The 14,949-nt window shown below is 40.5% G+C and overlaps 1 protein-coding gene across 1 annotated transcript in view; it reads right to left on the bottom strand.

The window, feature by feature from the left end:
* STXBP5 (syntaxin binding protein 5) overlaps window positions 1-14,949 on the bottom strand; it is a 789,999-nt gene that overhangs the window by 302,840 nt on the left and 472,210 nt on the right. Inside the window, exon 8 of the mRNA XM_030194976.1 lies at window positions 5,916-5,994. Coding sequence (XP_030050836.1) covers window positions 5,916-5,994 — 79 coding nt within the window. The remainder of the gene's footprint in view (window positions 1-5,915; window positions 5,995-14,949) is intronic.

Below are 14,949 nucleotides of genomic sequence, written 5' to 3'. Positions count from 1 at the left end.
AATAGTCTAATGAGCCAATTAGGTGCTACCAATCAATTATTGGTGCTAATTGGCAACAATAATCTTATAGTATGCAAAAGGAGGTGTGACCATGGGAGCAGCATGGGTGAGTCATGGGCATTCACTTAATGTGACAAAACAGTGGGTTTTAAGAGTATAAACTGTATTTATTTCTTGAAGCGTATTTATTTAGTCTGGCCAGCAGGTGGTGCATGTTTGTGTTTAACACTGTTATAGAAAAATCACTGTTCCTTCTTTAGGCACTCAAACTAACAAGCCAGCAATGTGGGTTTACACCAGTTTCAGCCAGTTTAGCAGGCAAGGAATAAAACCAGACATGCACAAAAAGGCTCTCCGCGCTATTTTCCTATCATGGTAGTAGCTAACGAAAACGGAATGCAAAGCTATTATAATGAGTTAATTACTATACAAATATGCATGCAAAGCGATGCACAGCCATTTTCTGACCCAATGCACAGAAGTAGCCCCTACCTTCAGCACTGAAATTTTAACGGGAGGTCTGGAGCTGTCAGTTCTGACAGTTCTTCATGTTGGAAGTACTTCACAGCCACCTTTGCCACTCCTGCAGGAGGAGAAGGACCCTAAGGGAGAGAGGAGACGCGACGGAGCAGGGAAGGCAGCGAAATGTGTGAGCTCGGAGGGATAAAAATGCCTAGTAGAGAATGATTTCCTGCCTTCTGTCTACAGCACAGCATTTCTGTTTAATCATCCGCTGCTCTGTGTCTCCCTAATGCCATTCTAGCAGCCAATCACAGTGCGTTTAGCTTCTCTGGTGTCAGCTAAACGTGCTGTGATTGGCAGGCAGGCAGGCACTTCTGATAGCAACTGGAGCCTGTATTCAGAGAAGGAAGATTAGCGTGATCTCTGCCTTGTCTGTTTGCAGCACAACAGTTCTCATGCCCTGATGCTGTACGCTGCTTCAGCTCTGCAGTTTTCAAAGGAGAAACTTTTTTTTTACAAGGCTTTCATAAATGCAGCTTCTTTGCATGTATGAAAGCCACATTAAGGATGCGCACAGCAGCCATGGTTAGCGATTGGCTGATCTGCACACGCTCAGCTGACCAACTGGCTTTCCCCTCAATGAAGGAAACTGCATGCAAATTAGCTAACGACGAGCAGCTCATTTGCATGTGATTTCCTTCGTGCATTCCCGTCTTTCTCCAAATTGGTTTGCAGCAACGGGGATAATTAAAGTAAGGGCTTTTTATGAGGGGGGGAGGGGGGTTTGTGCATCTGGGCCTTAGCACTCAAAGAGAAAGTAACTTGCAGTGATGTGGCCAGCTACTTTTAAAATTTGCTGTTCTGGGCTCTGATTGGCCCAGGAGCTCAAATTCAGCCAGGATGTACTGTTTTTTTCCCCCAGTCTCAGATTGGGAGGGAAGATCTCTTCACTGAGACCCTGTGAACAGTTATATTCTATAACCTATGAGCAGCTATATTTCCAGGCACTATTCAGGTAGTGAACAAATGTTTAGAAAGTTTTATAATTGATCTATATTCAGTTACCTGCTATCATGTGCTGTTTTTGTTCCATCTGTTTTTATGGTTCACTGTTCAATATTTTTACGACAATAAACTTTTCTTAGTTTATTGCCTTTGCTTGTCTGGACTGACTAAGAATCCTGGTGGTTTGTGTGTTGGGGCTATCATTGGGGAACACCTTGAGAGCGGGAGACTTGCCAGAGGCGGTTGGGACCCAGTTGGTGGGAGGAGGGTGCTAGTGTAGAGCACAAGAGGCAGGTGCAGGGGGGCTTGAGCTGTGCTGGGGACAGACTCTATAAGTGGCTGCAGTGTTAGCCCCAGGTTGCAATATTACTGAATACCAGGGATCCATGCCAGGATTTACACCTGGTTTTAGCTGGTGTAACTCTGTGGCCAAAGTTGAGTGTGAGGGTCCCGATCTCGGAACACCCATTATAGAATACCGTTCAGCACTGATTTTTGGCACCAAATTTTGAGTGCCATTATCAAATTTCTCCCCTAAGAATCTGTAAGATAACTGAGGCAGGGTTCCAAGGATTAAGGTTTTCCTAGGGCCCCTAATACCTCTGGGAGTGGAGGAGTTGCCCATTAGTTAATGGAGCAGGCTGAGAACCAGGGAAGCCCCATTCAAAACTCCTGCTACTCCTGGTGATCTTGGGCAAGTCATTTAACTCTGTGGGAAAGGAAGAAAGTTAGATTGTAAGCTTTCTGAGATAGGAAAATACCTACTGTACTTGAGTATAACTTGCCTTGAGCTACAGCTGAATCCAAAATCCTTTCACACTTTCTCTTCACATCAGCCTTGCTTAATATTAGATAGCTTTTTGAAGGAGCAACATGAAAAATATTATTTATATTTCCCCACAAGATGCAGTAATAGAAGCTTATAAATCTAAAAAATGTCTTGGAGTGGGAATTCCCATACTAGGGGGTCATAAGAGGCACTCAGATGAGACTGTATTAAAATCAATTAGAGCTAATTTTACAAATATTAGTCACTAGAGGTGTTAGAATTCTTGTGAAGAAAGTGCTAACACCCCTCCAGCAAGTGATGTTACAGACTCCAGTTGTAAATAATGAATCTGATGTCTAGATTCAATACATTTGTTTTCAAAACTACATATTTTAGTTACCATGACCACTTCCAGCCTTTAATTAATTCTACGCTTAAGATGAATAGTGTCTAGAATAAATGTATTCTCATAAAGCAGACCACTTTCCAAAACCCCATTTGATTTTTTTGCATTCATTTTTAACCAAGGCTGTTTGGGGGTGAAATGTTTAATGTTATCGATATATGCACTAAACCACATCTTTAATTAATCTTTTGTTTCTAGTCTGGCAGATTCTTCCTGCTTTCATCATACTTCCAGCACACTCAGAGCTGGGGCTGAGATCTAGTGACTCTGCAACCACCTGGCAGGTTTTCCCCTATTGTATATCCCTTACCCTATCCCCAATAAAAGAAATCTAGGCATTGCAGTTACAGCCTTAGGCCAGAAACCTGGAAACACGTATCCTGAATATGCCACTCATAAGCAAAGATCGTGACTTCCCCTTCCCTCTTTTGTGGCTGTGAACACTGCTGCCACAGCATACGGCACCCCCAGTCTCCGCCAACCTGGGGAATGCAAGACCTGACAGAGGAACAGGGTAATCAAACAGGGGCTACGTGAACCTGGATAATCTTGTAAACATACTACAACTTACCGAGTTTCTGTTTCTCTCTACCACAGGATACCTATTAACCTTTTTTTTTTTTGTTCCTTATATTTCTTCTTTCAACAGGTGAAGCAGAGTCCCATTTCCCTTTACTTCTATGGGCGAAGGAAGGCTCGATTATATTTTAACTATATTATGCTCTGCGCTGCACCTACAAACTATTGGTTTGATGCCAGATTCTTTTTTATGTGTGCCTGCAATTTTTGTTATGCTGCTGACATTGCCGTGCAGAAAAGACAACAGAAAGTAACAGATGGCAGGCCTCGGTGATTGTTAAACCTCTGATAGACAATATTTAATTCTTCAAGTTACCACCCTTTGTAATTACTGTATCTAGCATACATATTCTAAGGCAGTAGGTAATTAGAGATATGACCAAGTGGCCCACCCAGTGTCTGTTTCCACCTACACTGCTTTTCTGCTGAAGGATATATGCCAGCTGTATACTGCTAACCACCCCCAGAACATCAGGTCTTATCCATAACTGGTTTTCTTGTATTTTGCTTTGGTCCTCTATCACTCTAGATAGGTGAGCACATGAATTCCTATACTTCAATGAATACCCAGAGCCTCTTCTTTCTCAATATATTTTACTGAATTGTCCTCTATAACTGTCTCAAAACATACTTCATTTGCGTCACATTAGTGGTTTTCACCACCTCTACTGGAACATTATTCTAGAGACCTACCACCCTCTCAGTACACAGTTATTCTCTTTTAGTCTCCCTTCTTTCCTCCAGCAGAACTGTCTAAGCGCATTCTACAACGTGATGCACATAAATTCTAAGTCGCATAGCTGAAAAGGAGGCATGGCCAGGGGTGTGGAATAGGTGGGTTGTGGGCGTTTTTAAAATCTATGCACATGGTTATAGACTACGCCCAGTCCGCGCATAATTTAGGCATTGGCATTTATACCATGTTTTACTTGGAGGCATATTTTCAAAGCACTTTGGGAGGCTAAGTTCCATAGGTTTCTATGGAACTTTGGGAGGCTAAGTGCTTTGAAAATGAGCCTCAAAGTGTAACTTCCACGACAAAATTTAGTTGCGCAGATGGGTGTTCGTCGTATTCTATAAACCGTGTGGAAATTTAGGTGTACTTTATACAATAAGCTTAGGCGTATTTCATTTCAGAACCGATTTTTTTTTTAGGCGTGATAATACAGAATCTAGTACTAAGTGCCTTCACACTAACATCTACTGGAGTACTGTATACTAATGTCAATCTTAATGCGGGACTTGAACAGGAAAATATTGGGCATGCCCCCCAATAGTTGCTACATTAATTTTGCAGATACCACGTGTTAATTTCCAGAGTTATGCAGTGGTAACTGCAAAATCTAACGTACCTTAGTAAAAGATCCCTTTTGTGACCTTGGGAAAGTCACTTCACCCTCCACTGCCTCTTTTGTACAACTAACTTGCAAACCAATTTCGGCAGGGATATAACTCATACCTGAATATGTAACTTGCCTTCAGCACCCCTTCCTCTCAATGTTCTTATAAAAGTCATGGCCGCCAGAACTGAAACCTGCGGTTTTATTACTGACCATTCTATTTCTTTATTCATATACCACTTATTATGCTACGTGGTTTTCAATAAAAGAAACTTAAAAATATTAATTACAAATATTCACAGTCAACCACAAGCACATACCTACTAATTCAATAATTTCAAATAACAGTTTGCCATTGCTAAACTTCTTCCTTTTGCATCATGTCAAATTGTTCTGTTCATTCCTAAAATAGACTAAATACAAACTCTCTTTCATAATTATGGCTACCTTTTTAGTCTGTGTCTGTAATCACTACTGGTCTACTTGACTATCAGGAAAGTCAAGCTAATGAATCCTTTTAAATTAAAAAGGCTTCAGTAGAAAGTAGGGCATTCAGTCCTACTTTTTACTGATACCTCTGATAACTTGCTTATACTTCTACTTATATATCTAAGCATACGGTTAGCTCTCTGTGTTGTTTTTCCTATTTGACTAACAACTAGGTCTCTTTTCTTTTTAACTGCTGTCTTTTCTAGTTCTCCTAACTGAAAAGCGGCTAATGTCTTTTTGTTCACCACATAAATGATTTAATTGATTTTGGAATTCAAATATGGCTCTTAAATCCTTAACATTCTTTTCCAGTCAATCTGAACACTAGAACCTTAACATGGCCAGCATAAAATTCTATATCACGACCCATGATGTTAATGATTCTATGCCTCTTTGATATGCTTCCCCCAGCCAATAAACATATGCAAAGCTATAAAAGATTGGTCTCTTTTTTCCCTGTGGGCAGCATGCTTATAGACATGCTTACGATACCATTTTTTGCATCCACACAGCAAGGTGGATTTTAATAAACTAAATTATAGCATCAGGAAAAAGGAAAGAGAAAAAAATAGAACAGAAGAAAAAATTGTCAAAACCATTAAGTTTGTTGTAAGATGTCTGGGTATGAAGTAATAGAGGTTGTGAATTCCGAGAAGCTATACCCTTCACATTTATGATAGTTCTATAAATTTTATTGCTCATTACAGTACAACAAGCAGAAAATATAAGCAGTTATATCATTTATCTCATAGAGGTAACAATTTTGCACTCATATAATCTGGCGTTTTTAAAAATTATTTTTGCCTAGCATACAGGAAAAAAAAAAAGATTCAGACCAACAGTAGAAAAGAAAATCAAATCTTACCCAGATCTAGTTGTTTTGTATTCCACTTTAAGGATAGGTTTACAAGGTTCTGGTTTCCTTCCATCCTTTATCTGTTTTCCTGCAACAGAACATTTTTGCAGGTTAAATGTTATTAATCTGGTTTTTATTTTTAAGTTGTGCATTTGAAGAATTAAAATTACAAAGTAACATGAAATGCTTCAAATCCACTTAAATATCTTGAGAGTTAAAGCAAATGCAGATACATAAGATGTTTGTCAGACAGTTGCCTTGAAGAAATACTTCTGTACATCAAATAACTATACTGTGCATCAGGATAATGGTTGCCTAGTTCTCACTGGTAGATTTGTAAATTTAACATCATTTTACTCATCTTGAAAGCAATGGAGTAAATTTTCATGCTGATGTGGTGACAAGCTCAAGTTAACCAGCGGCACTGGCATTTAATCAGGATATTCATCAATGGCGCTACATATCTGGATTGTGCAGTCAGTCACCATGTTGAACAATCTGGTTTGTTTAGGTCTGCTATTTAGCAAGCCCAAACTAAGCATATATGTTATCCAGACAGCTATTCAGATAATTTCTTGGCCCATTCTTTCCCTACCCCTTTCTTATATAGATACTATTGAGCTGTTCATACAGATTTTCAGTCCAATACTATCTCTATAATATTTGAAAATACACGGATAGGCCACTTTACATAAAATTGGCTTTGAATATAGGCTTATATAATGTATATTATTCTCTTCAAATTGCTACTCCTGAGGTACCGAGTTGCTTAGTTCTGAGATGGAGATTTTAGACCAGGCCTAGATTTTTAAAAACTGCAGGCCCCATCATGCATCAGGAGCCCATGATGGCACCTGCATCACTACTTTCAAAGGGTAAAGGACTTCAAATATCACACTGCTTTTGAAAAAAAAATTAAAAACTAGGACTGGCTAAAAAGTTTCCCTCCTTGTATTGGATAACTCACTTTTCCAATTTTCATGTTTAAAAAAAGTCAGTAGGAAAGTCCCTTAAAAGCGATTACTGGAATACCTGGGAACAGCTCAATTTTCATCAGATATTCACGGATTTTGCATAAATCTCTAACAGAAAATCTGTCCTCCTCCTTACTAATTAATGCATGATCTAAGTATGAGGGTAGTGTGTACAGGTTGTTTATAAGTTTACTTGATGGGAAAGTTCATTCCTGGGGTTGGACTACCCATTAAGCATGACTAGGTGGTCAGCTAGGGTAGCAGCTTCTGGGGTGGGGGGGGGGGGGGGGGGGAAGGAGCCAAGAGCAGCTAAAGTCAAAGCAAAACAATGGATCCTCAAAGCCATACAAATTCAAAGATCAATGTGCACTTTTTTTTTTAAAGTTCACATTGCCTTTATTATAGTTTTAAAAATATACCTGTACATTAATGTGTACTTTAACCTACAAAGAAGAGTGATCAATTTCGAAATAGCCTATTTACCTAGGTACACAACTTTTGGAAACTGCCCTCATTATGTGAGTGTGTGATATAGATACAGATATATATATATGATATCCCTCCCCCAATGTTTAACATTTAAAAGCATGATGTCTTGAAGAGGGGCTACTTAGGGGTCTGAAAGTTAATTTGAGGGAGCGGGGGAGGCTGAAACCACAGTACTGAAACAGTATTAGTTACCCTCATGACTAAATTCAAACAAACGATTGCAAATGGAAAGAACATACTACTCCTACAATTTGACATGTCAAGCGCTTTCAACATGGTTGATCACTAAATACTACTACATATCCTCGAGTACTTCGAGGCAACGTCCTCAATTGGTTCAAGGGATTCCTGACCACACGATCATACCAAGTGACGTCTAACTCGACTACTTCAGCAACGTGGATACCTGAATGCGGAGTCCCACAGGGATCCCCTCTCTCGCCGACCCTATTCAACTTAATGATGATACCCCTGGCCAAATTATTATCAAACCAAAACCTGAACCCATACATATACGCAGACGATGTAACGATCTACATCCCATTCAAACAAGATCTAAAGGAAATTTCCAATTAAATCAACCAAAGTTTCCATATCATGCATTCATGGGTGGATGCTTTTTGGCTGAAACTCAATGCAGAAAAAACCCAATGCCTTATACTCACCTCTCAACATAACAAGAACAAATTCACAGTCATTAACACACCAAATCTGAACCTTCCAATTTCGGACACCCTAAAAATTCTTGGAGTTACCATAGATTGACACCTAACACTTGAGAACCACACGAAAAACACAACCAAGAAGATGTTCCACTCAATGTGGAAATTAAAAAGAGTAAGACCTTTCTTCCCAAGGAACGTTTTCCGTAACCTGGTACAATCAATGGTACTCAAAGAGCAAATAATCAAGAAACTTCAGACAGCCCAGAACACTGCAGCTAGACTCATATTTGGCAAAACTAAATATGAAAGCGCTAAGCCCCTACGAGAAAAAATACACTGGCTCCCACTTAAGGAACACATCACGTTCAAAATCTGCTCCCTAGTTCATAAAATCATTCACGGAGATGCACCAGCCTACATGTCAGACCTGATAGACTTACCACCCAGGAATGCCAAAAGATCATCCCGCACATTCCTTGATCTGCACTTTCCTAACTGCAAAGGTCTAAAATACAAATTAATGCACGTGTCAAACTTTACCTACTTAAGCACACAGATATGGAACGCACTGCCGCGCAACTTGAAACGATCAGCGAACAAATGAACTTCCGCAAACTACTGAAGACACATCTCTTCGACAAGGCTTACCACAAAGATCAACCAATGTGAATACACATAACTCCCCCACACATAGTCAAAACTGTCTTTCGATATATACTTGTTATACCACTACCACGTTTTATCATTATTATGCTGTCCAAGATTATTCTGTAACACTAAATGTCTATTTTTAATGTACTTCCACCACTCATGATGTATTGTAAGCCACATTGAGCCTGCAAAGAGGTGGGAAATGTGGGATACAAATGCAATAAAAATAAATAAATAAATAAATAAATAAATAAAAGTTTACCTAGACCACCCAGTATCCTTGCATTGTCCTCTGTGAAATGGAAAGAGGAGAGAAAGTTTCAGTTCTACACCTTCCTCCATCAATTTCCATTCATCTCTGGGTGAGAACACACAAACGTTCCCAAGTATGGTGATGGGAAATTCAAACAGTGGTGAGTGACTCGCTGAAGCCAGTGCTGTACTGGTGCTACAGTGTAGGGGACCACAGAAGCAGAGGGACAGGCATCATTCAGCTATTAACTCTTGCCTCCTCACCCCACCCCCCCTTAACCATTCTTGATTATGAGTATTTTTGCTGATAGAAACAAATTGAAAAATGGGGTGATAACGATGAAAGAGAAAGTGCGTAGGGGCGAGGGAAGCACAAAGACAGCAAATAGATTGAAATAGGATTCTGAATTATATAGACTGACTGGAAACAAAGTAATATTGCTTATTTGATCCCTTTTGTATCAAGTGGTTTTGAGTTCCTGGTTTAAATTGCTGCTCTATACATTCCTCTTATTTTTCTTTTCTTTTATGTTCATTACAAGTGTTTTATTTATTTATTTATTGCATTTGTACCCCACATTTTCCCACCTATTTGCAGGCTCAATGTGGCTTACATAGTACCGTCAAAGGCGTTTGCCCAGTCGGTGGATAACAAATACAAAGTTGTATAGTGATCGTATGAGGTATAAGTGGAGGGTCGGAATGGATGAAGATTGCGTGTTGTCCTGTGCGATCATAGTCATTTTGTGTTGGTAGTGAATGCCAGATAAAGAATTCAGGGGTATGTGCGTTTCTGGGATAATGCGTGTTTCTGAGACATGCAAATCCCAGAAATTTTGTTCATTTTCTCATTTTTGATTGCCTTTCTAACTGTATCTCAAGACCCCTGGCCTAATGTGAAGTAGAAACTGACAATATAGGTATCCTGCTGTTCTTTTCAATGTGCTGCACTGGTTGGATTCATCTGGATGACAAGTGCATACCCCTCATTATTCAGCCAGCAGCTGACCCTGGATATTCAATGCTGGGCCAAAAACCATAGTATCCTCTGTTTTAGAAGCATGTCCATCATACAGATCAGACTAAACAGCCTGTAATTTCAACCTCCTCTTTACTTCTGCTTTTGTGGAGAGGAGCCACATTTATCCTTTTCCAGTCTTCAGAGACCACTCCAAACTCTAAAAAAGCATTGAAAAGGTCAGACAGAGAAGCTTCCAGAACTTCCTTAAGTTCCTTCAGTACACTCAGATGTATTCCATCCGGCCCTATGGCTTTGTCTACTTTTAGTATAACTAGTTTCCCTTGGACACAATGTTCTGAAAATCATTCAAGAAGTCCATTCCTATTTGCATTTGTCTTCTGAAGTCCTGCTTCTGGCCCTTCATCTGTAAACACAGCGCAGACAATTTTGTAAGCAAATTTGCTTTATCCTTATTAGCTTCTGTATATTGCAGCCCTTTTTATTAGAGCCTCAATACTACTTTTGCACTTTCTCCTATCACTAACATACCTAAAAAAATGTCTTGTCCTCCCTCCTCCCCCATCATACTGAATGTTTCTAATTTTATTTGCATCTTTGCTTTCCTGACTCCTTTATCCACTTCACTTTTCTTCTAGATATTGTTGCCTGTCTTCCTCTTTCTGCTATCTCGTGTAGTTTATAAAGGATAATTCTCCTTATCTTTTCAGCTACTACTTTGGAGAACCAAAGTGGCCTTCTTTTCTTCTTGCTTTTATTTACTTTCCTAACAGAAAGGTTTGTTGCCCTTAACATAGCTCCTTTCAGTTTTTTCCCCACTGCTTTTCTACTTTCTGCAGAGGTTTCCATCCCGCAAACAACTCCTTCATGTATTCCCCATTTGGACAGTTCTTTTGCAATCTAGAACCTACACTTTTCAATAAACACTCTCTCTGTGTTTATTGAACCACACCATCTGCTGATCACTGGACGCCAAATGATCACACACTAAAACATTAGACACACCCTTCACATTCATAAGCACTAGCCACAGTCTGGCCCCATCCCACATGGGTTTCATTACCAACTGCTGGAATAATTTTTCCTGTAGAGAATCCAGGATCTCTCTACCTCTAGATGACCTCATAACAGGGATGCCCCAATCAATATCCAGCATATTAAAATCACCTATTATTACTTCCTTTTTCATGGTTACATTGTGAATGTCTTCAGTTAAATCTCTGTTCTCTTCTTCTGCCTGTGAAGGAAGCCTGTATATCACACCAATGTAAACAGATTTTCTATTCCATCTTTCCATATTAACCCACGGTGCCTCCTCCTTACACCATCCTGCTTATAATCGAACGAGAAAAACGCCCAAGTTCGGACCTAAATCGGGAGATGGACGTTTATCTCACAAAAACAAATAACGCGGTATAATCGAAAGCCGAACTTGGACGTTTTCAACTGCACTTCATCGTGGAAGCGTACAAAGTTGACGGGGGTGTGTCGGAGGCGTGGTGAAGGCGGGACTGGGGCATGGTTACCACCCGAACAGAGATGGGCGCCTTTCGCCGATAATGGAAAAAAAGTATGCGTTTGTAGCTAGAATTTAGGGCACTTTTCCTGGACCCTGTTTTTTCACGAATAAGGCCCCAAAAAGTGCCCTAAATGACCAGATTACCACCAGAGGGAATCGGGGATGACCTCCCCTGACTCCCCCAGTGGTCACTAACCCCCTCCCACCACAAAAAATGATGTTTCACAACTTTTTATTTTCACCCTCAAATGTCATACCCACCTCCCTGGCAGCAGTATGCAGGTCCATGGAGCAGTTGTTAGGGGGTGCAGTGGACTTCAGGCAGGTGGACCCAAGCCCATCCCCCCCTACCTGTTACAATTGTGCTGCTTAATGCTTAGTTGTCCAACCCCCCCAAACCCACTGTACCCACATGTAGGTGCCCCCCTTCACCCCTTAGGGCTATAGTAATAGTGTAGACTTGTGGGCAGTGGGTTTTGAGGGGGATTTGGGGGGCTCAACACACAAGGGAAGGGTGCTATGCACCTGGGAGCTCTTTTACCTTTTTTTTTTGTTTTTGTAAAAGTGCCCCCTAGGGTGCCCGGTTGGTGTCCTGGCATGTGAGGGGGACCAGTGCACTACGAATCCTGGCCCCTCCCACAAACAAATGCCTTGGATTTATTCATTTTTGAGCTGGGCGCTTTCATTTTCCATTATCGCTGAAAAGCAAAAACGCCCAGCTCACAAATTGTCGAATAAAACATGGACGTCTATTTTTTTCGAAAATACGGTTTGGTCCGCCCCTTCACGGACCCGTTCTCGGAGATAAACGCCCATGGAGATAGACGTTTTCATTCGATTATGCCCCTCCATATGTCCTGGAATTCTGGCACTTTATTATTTTCCTTAACATATAAGGCCAATCCTCCTCCCTTTCTTCCTATCTTGTTCTGCCTGAATAGATTATAGCCCAGAATAACTATATTCCACTTATGGTTCTCTATGAACAACGTCTCCATAACTGCTACTAAGTCCAAATCAGCCTCTTCTACCATAGTACATAAGTAATGCCATACTGGGAAAAGACCAAAGGTCCATCGAGCCCAGCATCCTGTCCCCTACAGCGGCCGATCCAGGTCAAGGGCACCTGGCAAGCGACCCAAACATACAAACATTTTATACATGTTATTCCAGAAATTGTGGATTTTTTCCCAAGTCCATTTAGTAGTGGTCTATGGACTTGTCCTTTAGGAAACCGTCCAAACCCTTTTTAAACTCTGCCAAGCTAACCGCCTTCACTATGTTCTCCGGCAACGAATTCTAGAATTTAATTACGCATTGGGTGAAGAAATATTTTCTCCGATTTGTTTTAAATTTACTACACTGTAGTTTCATCGCATGCCCCCTAGTCCTAGTATTTTTGGAAAGCGTGAACAGACGCTTCACATCCACCTGTTCCACTCATTATTTTATATACCTCTATCATGTCTCCCCTCAGCCGTCTCTTCTCCAAGCTGAAAAGCCCTAGCCTCCTTAGTCTTTCTTCATAGGGAAGTCGTCTCATCCCCGCTATCATTTTCGTCGCCCTTCGCTGCACCTTTTCCAATTCTACTATATCTTTCTTGAGATGCGGTGACCAGAATTGAACACAATACTCAAGGTGAGGTCGCACCATGGAGCGATACAACAGCATTATAACATCCTCACACCTGTTCTCCATACCTTTCCTAATAATACCCAACATTCTATTCGCTTTCCTAGCCGCAGCAGCACATTAAGCAGAAGGTTTCAGTGTATTATCAACGACGACACCCAGATCCCTTTCTTGGTCTGTAACTCCTAACGTGGAACCTTGCATGACGTAGCTATAATTCGGGTTCTTTTTCCCCACATGCATCACCTTGCACTTGTTCACATTAAATGTCATCTGCCATTTAGCCGCCCAGTCTCGTAAGGTCCTTCTGTAATTTTTCACAATCCTCTCACAAGTTAACGACTTTGAATAACTTTGTGTCATCAGCAAATTTAATTACCTCGCTGCTTACTCCCATCTCTAAATCATTTATGAATATATTAAAAACCAGCGGTCCTAGCACTGACCCCTGAGGAACCCCACTAACTACCCTTCTCCATTGTGGATACTGCCCATTTAACCCCACTCTCTATTTCCTATCCTTCAACCAGTTTTTAATCCACAATAGGACATTTCCTCCTATACCATGACCCTCCAATTTCCTCTGTAGCCTTTCATGAGATACCTCGTCAAACGCCTTATGAAAATCCAGATACACAATCAGGCGCATTTTCAAAGCACTTAGACTTACAAAGTTCCATTGGTTTACTATTCAACTTTGTAAGTCTAAGTGCTTTGAAAATACGCCTCAGTGTCAACTGGCTCCCCTTTGTCCACATGTTTGTTTACTCCTTCAAAGAATTGAAGTAAATTGGTCAGACAAGACTTCCCCACGCTAAAGCCGTGCTGACTTGGTCTCAGTAATCCATGTCCTTGGATGTGCTCTGTAATTTTGTTTATAATAATAGCCTCTACCATTTTCCACGGCACCGATGTCAGACTCACCGGTCTATAATTTCCCGGATCTCCCCTGGAACCTTTTTTAAAAATCGGCGTTACACTGGCCACCCTCCAATCTTCCGGTACCACGCTCGATTTTAAGGATAAATTGCATATCAATAACAGTAGCTCTGCAAGCTCATTTTTCAGTTCTATCAGTACTCTAGGATGAATACCATCCGGTCCAGTAGATTTGCTACTCTTCAGTTTGCTAAACTGCCCCATTACGTCCTCCAGGTTTACTGTGAATTCAGTAAGTTTCTCTGACTCATCCGCTTGAAATACCATATCCGACACCGGTATCCCACCCAAATCTTCCTTGGTGAAGACCGAATCAAAGAATTCATTTAATCTCTCCGCTACGTCTTTGTCTTCCTTGATCGCCCCTTATACCCCTCGGTAATCCAGCAGCCCAACCGATTCTTTTGCAGGCTTCCTGCTTTTGATATACCGAAAAAATTTTTTACTATGTTTTTTTGCCTCTAATGCTATCTTTTTTTCGTAATCCCTTTCCAGATATTGTCCTTTTTTCCCATTTCTATTGAGGCATTTGATATTTTACTTACCTGGGGGCTTTGTTCACCCATCCCTAATGATTCTAGTTTAAAGACCATTTTTTTCTACAGATGTTAGGTTCTTTTAGTTTTTATCATTTTACATTGCTTTGACAGTCTGTATCAAGTACTAGTGACTATGGTTACATGGCATGTTTTTGTAATCTTCAATTTTACTTTTTTCTATTTTAGTTAGCCTCTTTTCAACTTGTTGGTCTACAGCCTATTGCATGTACAATTAGGCATAAGAGGAGCAGTTTTCATCTAAAGACAAATATTGTTACAGATTTGTTTTTGGTCTTTTATTGATATGTAATCTGTTGAGCCTTCCCATAGATTCATTCTATTGCCAAATTGTGGTAGCTATTCTGCTTCACTATTATTGCGCACATAATATACTGTGGTTTAA

Source organism: Microcaecilia unicolor, chromosome 3, assembly GCF_901765095.1.
Source record: "Microcaecilia unicolor chromosome 3, aMicUni1.1, whole genome shotgun sequence".
NCBI lineage: Eukaryota > Metazoa > Chordata > Amphibia > Gymnophiona > Siphonopidae > Microcaecilia > Microcaecilia unicolor.
The sequence above is the reverse complement of the archived record's forward strand: the minus strand, read 5'-3'. Positions and strand labels throughout refer to the sequence as shown.